General features: G+C 40.1%; 1 protein-coding gene across 13 annotated transcripts in view; it reads right to left on the minus strand.

Moving 5' to 3' along the window:
• The window catches only part of baz2ba (bromodomain adjacent to zinc finger domain, 2Ba), a 252,745-nt gene that overhangs the window by 97,905 nt on the left and 138,381 nt on the right, over positions 1-16,459 (minus strand). For all 13 annotated transcript variants that reach the window (XM_072261994.1, XM_072261996.1, XM_072262004.1 and 10 more), the window contains 6 exons: positions 9,991-10,099; positions 4,961-5,062; positions 2,810-3,017; positions 2,627-2,719; positions 2,461-2,522; positions 837-902 (listed from right to left, as the gene is read on the minus strand). In XM_072261994.1, coding sequence (XP_072118095.1) covers positions 837-902; positions 2,461-2,522; positions 2,627-2,719; positions 2,810-3,017; positions 4,961-5,062; positions 9,991-10,099 — 640 coding nt within the window. The remainder of the gene's footprint in view (positions 1-836; positions 903-2,460; positions 2,523-2,626; positions 2,720-2,809; positions 3,018-4,960; positions 5,063-9,990; positions 10,100-16,459) is intronic.

Consider the following 16,459-nt stretch of genomic DNA (forward strand, 5'->3'; position numbering starts at 1 on the left):
ATGTGTCACTTCAACAAACCATGTTAGAAAACAAACAAGGAAAATGAGAATTCTACCTTCTGTGGAAGAACAGTTTTCAATATTTTGGATAATTGGGACCCTTAATTTAAAAAAACTGAAACCACATAATTTGCATTGTTTAAATATCTGAATTGTGAACAGAGACACCAGTTAGGCAAGCCCAAACACAAGTAGAATGATAATTATTTTTTTTAAACATGAAGTTGGTCCTTGGAGATTTAATCAAGAGAAACACTGCCAAGCATTTGGATAATAAGATTTACAAACTTCACCATGTGGAAACAAATGTGAGAGAAATATGTTTTCAAATAATTAAGCAACAGCAAAATTATTTTGTAGAGGAGATAACTGAATAAGCTTCTAATGATTTAAGCAGATACTGCAAATCCACAGTAAAAGGTTGAACAAAAATGTGGTAAAATGAGGTATTCAAGTTACTGAAAATCCTAAAAATGAATCCTCCATTGCTGGCTTTTTGGTGAGGGATCCAGTTTCTTACAACTTGAGAATGGAGTTGTACTTAAGTTAAATCTTTCACCAAATGCTCCTTTTGGCAAAAGAATTATAATTCCCTAATGCTGTAAGTTATCATATTTCTGCATTTCACTGCTTATGTTTGCCTTCCTTTAGTTATTTTTGATTCTACATACATTAACATTGGCAAGAAATGTTACCTTATGTATTAGTTTCTGGAATAGCCCTTACACAACACACACACATACACTAAAACACAAAACAAAACTGAACAATCTAGACATCACATCATATAATGTATTTTATATTAACATGCAAAATAAAACCCATTGCGTTTCTACCTCTAGAATTTGTTGAGCTCTCAGTTCCTTCTCCATTCTAATTTGCTGAATTCTTCTGATTTTTTCCTGCCAATATACAGAAGGAATATTAATAAAATTAGTTCATAAAAAATTAACAAAGATGTCATCATTACAGCCAGTATTATACTGTAAATATAATGGAACACACACTTATAGGAACATTTCTTTGTTTACCTGTGAATCTGAGTAGCACCTCCAGAGGCCATAGTTTTGAAGATCAGAACAATGTAAATTGCCTTCACTGGAAATGGCACTCAGGTAGCCAAAGTACAAATCATACTGAAACTGCCTTTGAGCAACTAACTTCTAGATCTGCACAATCAATTTGAATTAATGCTCATTTAACAAGAACAACTCTACATTTCTGCAATGACTACTTTTCTGATATTCTGATCAAAATGAATTACCTAATTATACACTGATAACATAATTACACAATACAGTGTGTGTTAAAAAAATTTAGTAATAGGTTTTCAGTGAATATTTTATCTTTCAATGCCCCAGAATTGTTAGTCCATTCCTGAAAAACATTTATTATTAATGTATTTTTCTTCGAAACTACTGCCTTAAGTCCAGAGGTGCACTGCAAAAAGACAAAGCTGAATAATATTTTCCAGTAATTATATTTGAACTGGAATATGTAACTGTTACAACAGCAATACATCTCAGCCATGCAGTAATCCTGTCATATTAATCACTTTAATTACTTTGTGTTTGTTCATTACTTTTTTGTAGTCACCTACTTTTATGCTCAAAAAAAACCCCACAATGGAACAGGTCAGGTTCAGCTGCAGCCTGACTCAGAAAAACATTTTATATAATGCTGTAACAATCCTACTCAAATGAATAGTTTTCTATCCTTCAAAGATTTGAAATTCACATTTTGAACACAAAGCACTTTTATATATTCCAAAGTGCATCAACAATTGGTGACAAACAATGGGGATGTTCATAACATGAATTTGGATCTTTTGGAAAATTGGTTATAACTGGCCGAAGAGATTAAGTCAAGACTACTGAAGCTTAGCATCTTGGCAGTTGAAGCCTCAGATGGCAGTGATAGAGGGAGTAACATGAGGGACAAGCAAATACTTCCTTGAGGAAAACTTCTTTATCAAGTCATTGTATACTGAAGGAGATTACGAAGGTGCACTGCAGAAAAATGTTGCAGAGATTTGAAGATAAAATTGTCACTATGAAATTGCTTAAACAGAGGCCAATACAGGTCCGCAAAAAACAGCGAGGAGTGTCAAAGCAACCCAAAAACAGAATACGTACAAATAAGTTAGATATAGATATAGAGTTAGGGAACCAAAAGACAACTTACTTCTATAATTACACATATGACACCAATATAATCAGCTGTACACATAACAGTAGATATACAAGATGACCTGGAATTAACAACCGCCAGCAAAAGTGTAGAATAAAATTATACTTCACAATATTTTCCAATACATAGTCTACAAGACATTGATTAATACCGCACAGAGCAAATGTGCATAGACCGAAAATGTAAACAAGACCAAATATCCTAAGAAAACACACAAGGTTGTGAAACTGGCAATCTTCAAAGCAGCAAATGACACACATAGGAGAGTACCTGCTGTCTCATCATCTTTAGCTGCTCCTTTTGTTTCCGTTTTTCTTCTGCCGCCATTATTGCTGGAAAGAATATTTGTTCAGTAAATTCAGCTGATCTAAACAATCCAAAATTTAAATATTTTTGTGGAATATCTAAAATTCAATCCATTCCCATCAGTACTTACCTTGTTGTTTTCTAGCTTCCTTAGCTCTTTGTGCCAGTGCCTGCTTTTCAAGTTTCTGCATCATCTTTAATTCTGCTGCTTTCCTGGCATAGGCTGCACACACATTTAATTTAAAAAATTCAATGCATTAAGTAACTTGTATTACATAATAAGATGCAAAACTAGTAATTTGTACAGGTTTACCTTGGGCTTCCAGTTTCCGCAACAATTTTGCATCACAATTCTTTTGTAAGTCTGGCCTTGCGATATTTGGAGGCCTGCCTTTCCTACGCTTCATTTTTGACTCATCTCGAGCACGTTTTTCTGGATTTGGTGGGCGACCTCTCCGTCCTTCCATAGCCTTTATTTTAGGCATTATTTCCTCATTTTTTAAATGACACCACTGCATACCCTGAAATAAATGCAAACTTTTCTTAAACATTAGTCTGAGCTACACCTTCTTTGAATGTTAAATTCAAGCTCACCATGTTCATGGGTGAATTTAAGCAGTATTTCATAATTTTTTCAAAATAATCTCATAAATTAACTTGTGCTAGAATTAAACCCCAACGGGGGAATATTAACTTATCTTCCCACTAGGCAAACTACAACTCAGCATTTTTAAATGCAGAAGGTTAACAATTTCATGTTATAAGCATTTTCTATATATATGTATTTCATATTGTTTGTCCCACAATATTTTCACTTCATTATTTCAGATAATCTATGCCTGAAAGATTTACTGTTTCTCTTTTCATATACTGTAAGTCACACTGGATATTTCCAACTTGCTTGATTTTATTTCATTCCTATTCCCAAACCAATCTGCCAGCATCAGCATTCTCCACAGAAAGGGTGAGGCCAGACACAAACTAGAAGAACATCAGCTCATATTCTGCCTGGGTAGTCTACAATCCAATGCTATAAACACTACATTTTCCAATTTCAGGATATCCTTACCCCCCTGACCACTACCTGACCTCCAAATCTTTGACCCACTTTAGTCCTCCCACTTGTTTTTCCATATGCCCCCAGCTCACTTCACTCAGTTTTATCCCCTCCCCCAACTGGTTACATTCACCTGTCAACCAATTTTTTCATAAGATCCCCTATCCTCTTCTGTACCTGGATTCAGATGCTCACCAGCCCTTTTTTACCTGGTTCCACTTATTACTATCCCTAGCTATTAGGGTCCAGTATTTGTTCATGTCTCCAACTATAACCCTCCAAGTCTGTTCTACCTTCTCCCTCCCCTCCCCCCAGCTGTTGGCCTTTTTGCTTCCTTCTTTGACAGTCTCTGTCTATCACGGCAGGCCTGTCTCCCAGCCTCTCTTCTCCCACCTGGCTCCATCTGCCCATCAGCCCTTGCTTCACCTTAATCCGCCTACCAGCCCCACCACACCTTCTCTCCCCTTATTCTGGCTACCCTTCTCCTCTGTTCTCAGTCATGGTGCAAGACCCACCAAGTTCCTCCACCAGCTTGCTTTTTGCTTCAGATTTCAGCATATACCATCTTTCCATTTTTGCCCCCTTTCCCATACTCCCCACCACACATTTCTGTCACCCTCCCTCTTCTAATTCCATAAAACTACAACCTACATATTTCACCCACCAATTTAATCCCCGATCAACCCCATTCCCTTCCTGCTTCTGGTTGTAAGCATTCCATTATCAGGTTGCCATGATGGCAATCTTTGTGTTCTTGCGTATGATCCTCCTGGACGTCTGCATCTTCACCCATCTCCTCCTGTTTTTTATTTTAATCTGCCTAGATCTATCACCCATCTGCCATTGTTTTCCAAATCCAAACCCACCTTCCCCCGCCGCCCCCCAACTTGGCTCGATCTGCCCATTCACTCTTCCTCAGTCCACTTCACTTTAAGTCCTCACTCAGGGTTCCAACCCAAATCATCATCAGTTTCTTCACCCCTACAAAGATGCTGTTTGATGTGCTGGGTGCCTCCATCAGGCCATTTGTTGCTCTGAGATCCGACACCTGCACTCTTTTGTCCCTTGTTCCATCAGACAGGTTCATATTAGGAGTATTTATTGAACCAATCACCTTCTTTTACCTTATTCTGATAAGAAATTTGCTTTTAATTTAGCTTAAATACCATCAACGGAAATTCAACTAAACACAACTCTCTTCTCTCATGCATTCATGGAAGCCTGAGCAATTTTCTCCACCTTTAGTTCACAGCTATAATCTACATCTGAATATCTTACTCTGCATGGTAAAATATACATAAACTTGAGGTTTAACCACAGATCTTCCTCATACCCTCAGTCCCTCACTATGAAACACACAGACTCTTAGTTTCAACTGACGAGAATATCTAATATTTGCAACATTACCTGAGGCCCATCTCTGGCTTCATAGAAGTCACCAATATTCATTTTTGAACTGAAGCTGAAGTTGTCCCTTGTAATGTCTGTTATTCCATTCCTTGCAAGATACTGCAGAAAAAGGGACAAAAATAAATAATAGAATCATTGTTTATTTTATACAAATATTTACAGGATGATGCAAATGTAATTTAAGTTGATGTAAGTAAATCAGCCAGTGAATTCCCTGTATTAATGATTCAATTTTTAAGCGGTTTTATTTAAAAAATGTCAGACATGAGCATTATAAGAATTAAAACCAGCACATTCAAGGAAGAAACTAAAATTATCCTCACTGTAAAACAGTATTTTCTGGGAAATTATAATGAATACATCATTAATATTATGCTGCTTTATAAGTGAGAGGGTATGACTTCTACAGCTGATTGTGGGCAATAGATTCCACAGATTCACTACCCTATGGCTAAAGAAATACCTCACTTCTGTTCAAAATGGACAGGCATCTATTCTGAGGCTGTGTCTTCTGGTCCTAGACTCTTCCACTAGAAGATATATCCTCTCTTCATCCAAATTCACTATTTGATAGGTTTCAGTGAGATCCCTCACCCCACTGCATTCTTCTAAACTCCAGCAAGGCCCAGAGCCAAATTCTCAAGAGTTAACCTTTTCATTCTTGGAATCATTCTTGTGAACTTCTCTGGACCCTCTCCAATGCCAGCACGTCTTTTCTTAGGCAAGGGCCCAAAACTGCTCCTAATACTCCACTGCAGTCTGGCCAATGGCTAAAAAAAGCCTCAACGTTACAACCTTGCTCTTATATTCTCGTCCTCTTGAAACAAATATTAATATTGTAAACAACAGGAATTCTGCAGATGCTGGAAATTCAAGCAACACACAAAGTTGCTGGTGAACGCAATAGGCCAGGCAGCATCTCTAGGAAGAGGTACAGTCGACATTTCAGGCTGAGACCCTTCGTCAGGGCAGATACAATTAATATTGTATTTGCCTTCCTCACCACCGACTCAACCTAAAATCACGGAATCCTGCACACACCTCTTCACTGGCCCTATCCCCTTTCCCCCTCCTGACGGTCATGCAGTTACCAGTGTACTGCACCTTGGGTGTATACTTCCCTGTGTGTCTTGTTGATCAACTCCTCAGCCTCCTTACACAGTCCGAAAGCAGCTGCAGCTGGACGCACTCGCTGGGGTCATCAGGGACACTGGACGTCTCCCTGCCTTTCCACATCACACAAGAGCAGCATCTCACTATCCTTCCTGACATCTGGCAGGCAGGTTTGCCTCTGCAACACGGGTGTGTTTAAACTAAGTAGTGGGGGGGGGGGGAGGGGACGAACTGGAAATATAAGGATGGAGATAAAGGGAAAGTGAGAATGAGAAAAGTTAAGAATGACAGCAGAATCAACAGAGCAGAAAGCTCAAGAAGGGATCGTACAGTATGGCCAAGTGAAATAGGAATTGATATGAAAGGTGAGGGAGTAATGAATTAAAAGTATTATACATGAATGCACAGAGTATAAGAAGTAAAGTGGACGAGCTTGAGGCACAGTTGGAAATTGGTAAGTATGATGTTGTGGGAATAACAGAGACATGGCTTCAAGTGGACAGGGCCTGGGAAATGAATATTCAAGGGTATACGTCCTATCGAAAGGACAGACTGATGGGCAGAGAGGGTGGGGTGGCTCTGTTGGTGAGGAATGATATTCAGTCCCTTGCGAGGGGGGACACAGAATCAGGAGGCGTAGAGTCAGAATGGATAGAACTGAGAAATTCTAAGGGTAGAAAGACCCTCATAGGAGTTATCTACAGGCCCCGCAAACAGTAGTCTGGATGTAGGGTGCAAGTTGAATCAAGAGTTAAAATTGGCATATAGTAAAGGTAATGCTACAGTTGTTATGAGGGACTTCAACTGCACGTAGACTGGAGGAATCAGGTTGGTACTGGACCCCATGAAAGAGAGTTTGTGCAGTCCCTCCGAGATGGATTCTTAGAACAGCTTGTACTGGAGCCTACCAGAGAGAATGCAATTCTAGATTTAGTGTCGTGCAATGAACTGGATTTGATCAGGGACCATGAGGTAAAGGAGCCATTAGGAGGTAGTGACCATAATATGATAAGTTTTAATCTACAATTTGAGAGGGAGAAGGGAAACTCGGAAGTGTCAGTATTACAGTTGAACAAAGGGAACTATGGTGCTATGAGGGAGGAGCTGGCCAAAGTTCAATGGAACAATATCCTAGCAGGGATGACAGTGGAACAGCAATGGCAAGTGTTTCTGGGAATAATGCGGAAGGTGCAGGATCAGTTCATTCCAAAGAGGAAGAAAGATCCTAAGGGGATTAACAGGAGGCCGTGGTTGACAAGGGAAGTAATGGATAGTATAAAAATAAAAGAGAAGTATAACATAGCAAAGATGAGTGGGAAGCCGGAGGATTGGGAAAATTTTATAGAGCAACAGAAGGTAACTAAAAAGGCAATACGTGGAGAGAAAATGAGGTACGAAGGTAAACTAGCCAAGAATATAAAGGAGGATAGTAAAAGCTTCTTTAGGTATGTGAAAAGGGAAAAAAAATTGTTAGGACCAAAATTGGGCCCTTGAAGACAGAAGCAGGTGAAATCATTATGGGGAACAGGAAATGGCAGACGAGTTGAACAGGTACTTTGGATCTGTCTTCACTAGGGAAGACACAAACAATCTCCCAGATGTAATAGTGGCCAAAGGACCTAGGGTAATGGATGAATTGAAGAAAATTTATATTAGGCAGGAAGTGGTGTTGGATAGGCTGTTGGGTCTGAAGGCTGATAAGTCCCCGGGACCTGATGGTCTGCATCCCAGGGTACTTAAGGAGGTGGCTTTAGAAATCATGGACGCATTGGTAATCATTTTCCAATGTTCTATAGATTCAGGATCAGTTCCTGTGGATTGGAGGCTGGCTAATGTTGTCCCTCTCTTCAAGAAGGGAGGAAGAGAGAAAACAGGGAATTATAGACCGGTTAGCCTGACGTCGGTGGTGGGAAAGATGCTGGAGTCAATTATAAAAGATGAAATTACGACACATCTGGATAGTAGTGACAGGATTGGTCCGAGTCAGCATGGATTTACGAAGGGGAAATCGTGCTTGACTAATCTTCTGGAATTTTTTTGAGGATGTAACTATGAAAATGGACAAGGGAGAGCCAGTGGATGTAGTGTACCTGGACTTTCAGAAAGCCTTTGATAAAGTCCCACATAGGAGATTAGTAGGCAAAATTAGGGCACATGGTATTGGGGGCAGAGTACTGACATGGATTGAAAATTGGCTGGTTGACAGAAAACAAAGAGTAGCAATTAACGGGTCCCTTGTGGGGTACCGCGGGATTCAGTGCTCGGACCGCAGCTGTTTACAGTATATATTAATGATTTAGATGAGGGAATCAAAAGTAACATTAGCAAATTTGCCTATGACACAAAGCTGGGTGGCAGTGTGAAATGTGGGGAGGACGTTATGAGAATGCAGGGTGACTTGGACAGGCTGGGTGAGTGGGCAGATGCATGGCAGATGCAGTTTACTGTGGATAAATGTGAGGTTATCCACTTTGGTGGTAAGAACAGGAAGGCACATTATTATCTAAATGGAGTCAAGTTAGGAAAAGGGGAAGCACAACAAGATCTAGGTGTTCTTGTACATCAGTCACTGAAAGCAAACATGCAAGTACAGCAGGCAGTGAAGAAAGCTAATGGCATGCTGGCCTTCATAACAAGGGAAATTGAGTATAAGAGCAAAGAGGTCCTTCTGCAGCTGTACAAGGCCCTGGTGAGACCACACCTGGAGTACAGTGTGCAGCTTTGGTCTCTAAATTTGAGGAGGGACATTCTTGCTATTGAGGGAGTGCAGCGTAGGTTCACAAGGTTAATTCCCGGGATGGCGAGACTGTCATATGTCGAAAGATTGGAGCGACCTTAGAAGGCTGAGAGGGGATCTTATTGAAACATATAAGATTATTAAGGGATTGGACATGCTGGAGGCAGAAAGCATGTTCCCGCTGATGGGCGAGTCCAGAACCAGAGGCCACAGTTTTCAGAATTAGGGGTAGGCCATTTAGAACGGAGTTGAGGAAAAAGTTTTTCACCCAGAGAGTGGTGGACATATGGAATGCTCTGCCCCAGAAGGCTGTGGAGGCCAAGTCTCTGGATGCTTTCAAAAAAGAGATGGATAGAGCTCTTAAAGATAGCGGAATCAAAGGTTATGGGGATAAGGCAGGAACTGGATACTGATTGTGGATGATCAGCCATGATCACAGTGAATGGCGGTGCTGGCTCGAAGGGCCGAATGGCCTACTCCTGCACCTATTGTCTATCCTCACTGCTCTAACTATGCAATAAGAAAGAAGAAATAAACAGGAATATCTACTGACAGCCTTCGCCTCTCCTTGCCAAAGCCTGAGCTGCCCACTCTAACACTGGCTCACTCACACAATAGATCGCTCTGTTAAAACCTAACTTCTTTTTATTGGCTCTTTTCAACTGCCTAATTATGCACAATCCAACTTCTTCTTGGGAACTGTGGCATGCAGAACGTCCCGACTGCCCTGGCTTGTTTCTTTTTAACTTTCTCCCCACTGTGCAATGCAAAGTCTCCTCAGGAACTGTAGCAAGCAAAATTCAATAATTTCTTTAAATCTTGCCTATGTTATTTATAAACTAAGTGAAGTCATTTGAGGTTTAACAAGATCTTGGATTTTTTTTAATATGAATAAAATTTATTTCTGAAATATATTATAAATAAAATATTAGAAATACTCTTGAGTAGGTTACACAGTCAGCACATCATTGTAGGCCGAAGGGCCAGTAATGTGCTGTAAATTTCTATGTTCGAAATACATGCAAAAGAAGAAACAGTGAAAAACTTTTACATTCCTGGTCATATATTCACTAGTGTATTTTTTTTTATTTTATTTTATTTTTTTTTTAAAAGAAGAGTGACAAACATTGCCATGCCACTCCTGTGGATATTCTGAATACCTGAATGCAGTGATTACCTTTATCACTTCAGGATACTGACGAAGTTTCTTCCCACAAGGAGCATAATAAATCACCTCTCCCTGAAGACGGCCACCAACAGTCTTAATTCGTGTTTCTCTCTGCCACCTAAACAACAACAAAAAAAATCCATTCCAATTGTGCAAGTGACAACTGTTCAGAGAATGGTTTCTCTGCTTTTCTCAGCTGGAAGAAGTTTCAGTATTTTGGAATAAGACCATAAAACATAGGAGCAGAATTAGGCCATCTGGCCCATCGAGTCTGCTCCATCATTCAATCATGGCTGAACATTTTTCCGATCTCCCCATCAACCCCAGTTGCCGGCCTTCTCCCCGAAACCTTTGATGCCATGTCCAATCAAGAACCAATCAATCTCTGCCTTAAATACACCCAACGACCTGGATTCCACAGCTACATGTGGCAAAAATTTCACCACCCTTTGGCTAAAGAAATTTCTCCGCATTTTCATTTTGAAAGGGTGCCCCTCTATCCTGAGCCTTTGCCCTCTTGTCCTAGACCCTACGACCATAGGAAACATCCTTTCCACATCTACTCTGTCTAGGCCTTTCAACATTCGAAAGGTTTCAATGAGATCACCCCCTCATCCTTCTGAATCCCACCAAGTACAGACCCAGAGCCATCAAACGTTCCTCGTATGATAACACTTTCATTCCTGAAATCATCCTTGTGAACCTCTTCTGGACCCTCTCCAATGCCAGCACATCTTTTCTAAGGGGCCTAAAACTGATCACAATACTCAAGGCGACGCCTCACCAATGCCTTATAAAGCCTCAGCATCACATCCTTGCTCTTGTATTCTAAGCCTCTTGAAATGAATGCTAACATGGCATTTGCCTTCCTCACCACCGACTCAACCTGCAAGTTAACCTTCAGGGTGTTCTGCACAAGGGCTCTCAAGTTCCTCTGCATCTCAGATTCCTGGATTTTCTCCGCGTTTAGAAAATAGTCCGCACATTTATTTCTACTTCCAAAGTGCATGACAGTGCAATTTCCAAATTGTATTTCATTTGCCACTTTCTTGCCCATTCTCCTAATCTGGCCAAGTTCTTCTGCATCCTACTCGTTTCCTCAACACTACCTGTCCCTCCACCAATCTTCATATCATCTCCAAACTTGGCAACAAAGCCATCTATTCCATCACTTAAATCATTGATATACAGCATAAAAAGAAGTGGTCCCAATACTGACCCCCATGGAACACCACAAGTCACTGGTAGCCAACCTAAAAAGGATCTTTTTATTTCCACTCGTTGCCTTCTACCAATCAGCCAATGCTCTAACCACGTTAGTAACTTTCCTGTAACACCATGGGCTGTGAACTTGGTAAGCAGCCTCGTGTGGCAGCTTGTCAAAGGCCTTCCAAACATCCCAATATAAAACATCCATTGTATCCCCTTTATCTATCCTACTTGCAATCCCCTCAAAGAATTCCAACAGGTTTGTCAAGCAGGATTTTCCCTGAAGGAAAACATGCCGGCTTTGTACTATCTTGTCCTGTGTCACCAAGTACTCCATCACTTCATCCTTAACAATTGACTCCAACATCTTCCCAATCACTGAGGTCAGGCTAACTGGTCTATAATTTCCTTTCTGCTGCCTCACTTCTTTCTTAAAGAGTGGAGAAACATGAGCAAAATTTCCAGCCCTCTGGCACCATGCCAGAGTCCAATGATTTTTAGAAGATCATTTCTAATACCTCCATAACCCTCCAACGCTGCCTCTTTCAGAACCCAAGGGTGCAGTTCCTCTGGTCCAGGTAGCTTATGTACCTTCAGGTCTTTCAGCTTTTTGAGCACCTTCTCTCTTGCAACAGTAACTGCTCCCACTTCTCTTCCTTCACACACTACAACATCAGGCATTCTGCTAGTGTCTTCCACAGTGGAGACTGATGCAAAATACTCATTTAGTTCATCAGCCATCTCCTTGACCTGTTATTATTTCTCCTGCCTCATTGTCTAGCAGTCCTATATCCACACTCATTTCTCTTTTATTTTTAACATACTTGAAAAAACTTTTACTATCCACTTTGATATTATTTGCTAGCTTGCTTTCATAATTCATCTTTTTCCTTCTAATGATTTTTTAGTTGCTCTCTATAGTTTTTAAAAACTTCCCATTCCTCTATCTTCCCACTGATTTTTGCTTTGTTGTATGCCCTTTCTTTTGCTTTTACAATGACTTTGACTTCCCTTGTCAGCCAAGGTTGTACTATTTTACCATTTGAGTATTTCTTCACTTTTGGAATACACATGTCCTGCACCTTCTTCAGTTTTCCCCAGAGAAGTACGCCATTGCTGCTCTGCTGACATCCCTGCCAGCAGCTCCTTCCAATTTACTCCTCTCTCATACCGCTGTAATTTCCCTCACTTCACTGAAATACTGCTTCTCTAGACTTTACTTTCTCCCTATCAAACTTCAAGTGGAACTCAATCATATTGTGATCACTGGTTCCTGAGGGTTCTTTTACCTTAAGCTCCCTAATCGCCTCCAGTTCATTACATAACACCCAATCCAGTATAGCTGATCCCCTAGTAGGCTCAATGACAAACTGCTCTAAAAAGCTATCTCTTAGGCATTCAGCAAACTCACTCTCTGAGATCCATTACCAACCTGACTTTCCCCAATCGACCTGCATGTTAAAATCTCCCATGACTACCATAATTATTGCCCTTTTGACTCACCTTTTCTATTTCCTGTTGTAATCTGTGATCTACCTCCCAGCCACTGTTGGGAGGCGTATATATAACTGCCAGCAGAGTCCTTTTACCCTTGCAGTTTCTTAACGCAACTCACAAGGATTCAACATCTTCTGATCCTATATCACATCTTTCTTCTGATTTAATGCCATTCCTTACCAGTAGAGCCACAGCACCCCTTCTGCCTACCTTCCTATTCCTTTGATATAACATGGAACCTTGGACATTCAGTTCCCAACTACAACCATCCTTCAGCCACGATTCAGTGATGGCCACAACATCATACCTGGCAATCTGTAATAGTGCAACAAGATCAATCACCTTATTTCTTATACTATGCGTATTTAGATACAACACCTTGTGTACCGCATTTGCTGTCCTTTCTGACTCTGTATCCCTAATGATTTGATACTCAGTTTGTTGGGTGCAACTAAGTCCCATCACCTGCCTGCCCTTCCTGACAATCTGAATGCACGCTATCTTTACTTTTTTTACCATCCATCCTTTCCTGAGTCCCTTCGCTCTGGTTCCCACCTTCCTGCCAAATTAGTTTAAACCTTTCCCAGCAGCTCTAACAAATGTGCCTGCGAGAATATTGGTCCCCCTTGGGTTCAGGTGCAACCTGTCACTTTCGAACAGGTCATACCTCCCCCAGAGGAGATCCCAATTATCCAAGAACCTGAAGCCCTGCCCTCTGCACCAACTTCTCAGTCATGCATTTATCTGCCAAATCATCCTGTTTCTACCCTCACTGGCGAGTGGCACAGGCAGCAATCCAGAAATTACTACCTTGGAGGTCCTGCTTCTCAGCTTTTTACCTAGCTTTCTAAATTCTTTTTTCAGGACCTCATTGTTTTTCCTTCCTACGTCATTGGTACCAATATGTACTAAGATATCTGGCCGCTCCCCATCCCTCTCCAAAGAGCTGTGGACGCGATCTGAGATATCCCTGACCCTGGCACCTGGGAAGCTACATACCATCCGGGTATCCCCTTCACATCCACAGAATCTCCTGTCTGTTGCTCTCACTATTGAATCCCCTATCACTACCGCTCCCTTCTTCTCTCTCTTTTCCTTCTGCACCATGGACCCATGCTTGATGCCTGTAACCCAGTCGGCATGGCATTCTCCCAGGATGTCATCCCCCACAAAAGCATCTAAAGTGGTATACTTGTTTTTGAGGGGAATGGCCACAGGGGTGCTCTGCTCTAACTGCCTATTTTCATTTCTCCTGACAGTCACCCAGCTATTCACCTCCTGCAATTTCAGGATGACTATTTCTCTGTAACTTTTATCAATTATATCCTCGCTCTTCCGTACAAGCCGAAGGGATCTGGAGCAGCAACTGGATGACCTAACACAGACTTCAAGGAGCTGCAGCCAGATACACTTCACACAGAATAGTAATATTTGAACATTGACCACTTCCCCTTTTGCACATGTACATCATCAGAATGGAATTTCTTTCAGCAGCAGCAAGACAGGAATTGGTTTGGCTATGAAAAAGTCACTAACAATTTCCCATGAACTAATAAATTACTGGCCAATTCTCTTACCACATCACTAACCACTTAGTCAACATGGAGAAAAAATTGTAATGTCAAAACAATTACAGGGAAGTAAACCAAAAATTCATGTTTGCAAACAAACTGCCTCGCTGGGAACATAGAAGCCTATCTCTTGGGACAGCTTATAAAACCTTTCCAAGCTCAGATGATAGGTGCTGATGGAATTAATACACCTGGCTGACTGAGGAAAATATCTGGTAATTTTTACTAGATCTTTGTTTTGAAGGTGAATTGAAGCTTATGAGTAACAGGGTGGAAAGTGGAACTGAGGCCAATACTTGGTCAGCCATGAACTTGTGGAGCCATAGGGCCTACATGCATTCTTATCCCCATTGTCAAATAAAAGACTTCTTCCATCCTATCTTACTACTTTTTAGAAGCAAAGCTTTTTTTGAACCTTTTAAGAACCAATGAATGTTTAAAATGTAAAGAAATCTAATGCGATGTAAAGATAGAAGAGCATCTTGTAAATTACAATAACAACCAGCACAAAGCATGCATAAATTACTTTTTTTTGCCCTACGTGTAGAAGTTGAATGCAAAACTCTATTATATTTCAGTATAAGCACTATCGAAGCTTATCCCTTTTCTCTGTGTTTTCATAGCAGGCTGTTGCACAGAAATAGGATCTTCGGCCCACCACATCCATGCCAATCATTGTGAGGAGTCTCAACCCAAAACACCCATTGTCCATTTCCCCCCTTAGATCCTGCCTGACCCAAGTTCCTCCAGCAATTTGCATACTGACCAACATTTCTAGCACCAATAGTCTTTCTTTTTATCCATTGTACTCAACTGTGTAAGGTAATGTAAAGGGTGACAGATAACTATTATGAACAATATGTAACTGTTCTACATAATAGATAAATACCATCATTGGATTGTCGTATTCACTTTAAGAGACAATGTCTAACGTAATGACATCAGTGCAAGGTGACTGCTTAGGTTTGTTCATAATGGAAGCCAAGGCTGCAGGTTTGGTTAGGCACATAAAACAATTCACATGTTTTATCCTACAATTGTACTAGTTTCCAAAAAACTGCTCATATGTTTCAAATGTTTGTCAATTTTTTTTTAAAGTTATTAGAAATGCAACAGCTGGTGCAGACTGTTTTGATATTTCATGATTTCACAAAAATCCCCAAGCTTTCTTCTTTACTTGTGCAATGACGTTAATGCAGTTACAAGGTCAATAGGCCTCAGGAAGCTTTCCTTAATTTATATTATTAAAGCTTTCTACATCCCCATTAATTACAACAAACCAATAACTAGTCTTTGCTGGCTTATTTTCCTGCTTTCCCAAAAATGATCTTTTCAATCAACATATATTCAAGCCAAAAATCTGAAATAAAAACAAAGTACACAAAGCACACTTAAATAACAGTAATGCAATAGTCAAGGACATTGACCTGAAATGGAGAACTTAACACTTCAGGTCAATCTCCTTGACTATTGACATCGATCCAAGATGTTAAGTTTGCTATATCCTTCGAGGCAGCTGATCTATTAAACAATTTCTTTAGTTATAATATCTATTAAAATGGTAACAGACTGGGATGATTAAAGTATAACATAAAGTATAATACATCACATAAATGAATCTTAACCATCAGTATTGCCATTTAAAAGCTGTATCAATGGTCCACAGTGTATAACATGCAATACTGATTTCGAAAAAAAGGATTGCAATTCAGTGGATGAAAATAATTAGATTTATATAACATCTTTCATGTCCTCAATAAATCCCAAAATCCTTTACAACTCCTCTTAGACTTTTCAATTTTTTTCCTCCTCAGAGTGTAGCACGTATGGGGTCAGCCAATCCTGGAATTAATTTTTAACATTTGGTGTAATCTTCTCTTTGATTCACTGCAGTAGAAATCCATGCCATGAACACTATTTTCCTTGGCTAGTGAAGAACATCACATGGAAAATTGAAATTGATTTATTATTGCCCCATGTATTGATATACAGTGAATATTTTGCCTTGTACACTGTTTACACTCATCAGTTCATAACACAGATCATTGAGATAGTTCAAGGTAAAACAATATCAGAATGTCAAATAAGGAATAACGATGAAAGTGCAGTGCAGGGAGACAGTTAGGTACAAGATCATAATGAGACTTTTTCTATTAAGTTATGATGTGTCTTACAATGCAGATTGGAACAGTGCAAATTAA

The sequence above is a fragment of the Mobula birostris genome, chromosome 6 (assembly GCF_030028105.1).
Source record: "Mobula birostris isolate sMobBir1 chromosome 6, sMobBir1.hap1, whole genome shotgun sequence".
Taxonomy (NCBI): Eukaryota; Metazoa; Chordata; class Chondrichthyes; order Myliobatiformes; family Myliobatidae; genus Mobula; species Mobula birostris.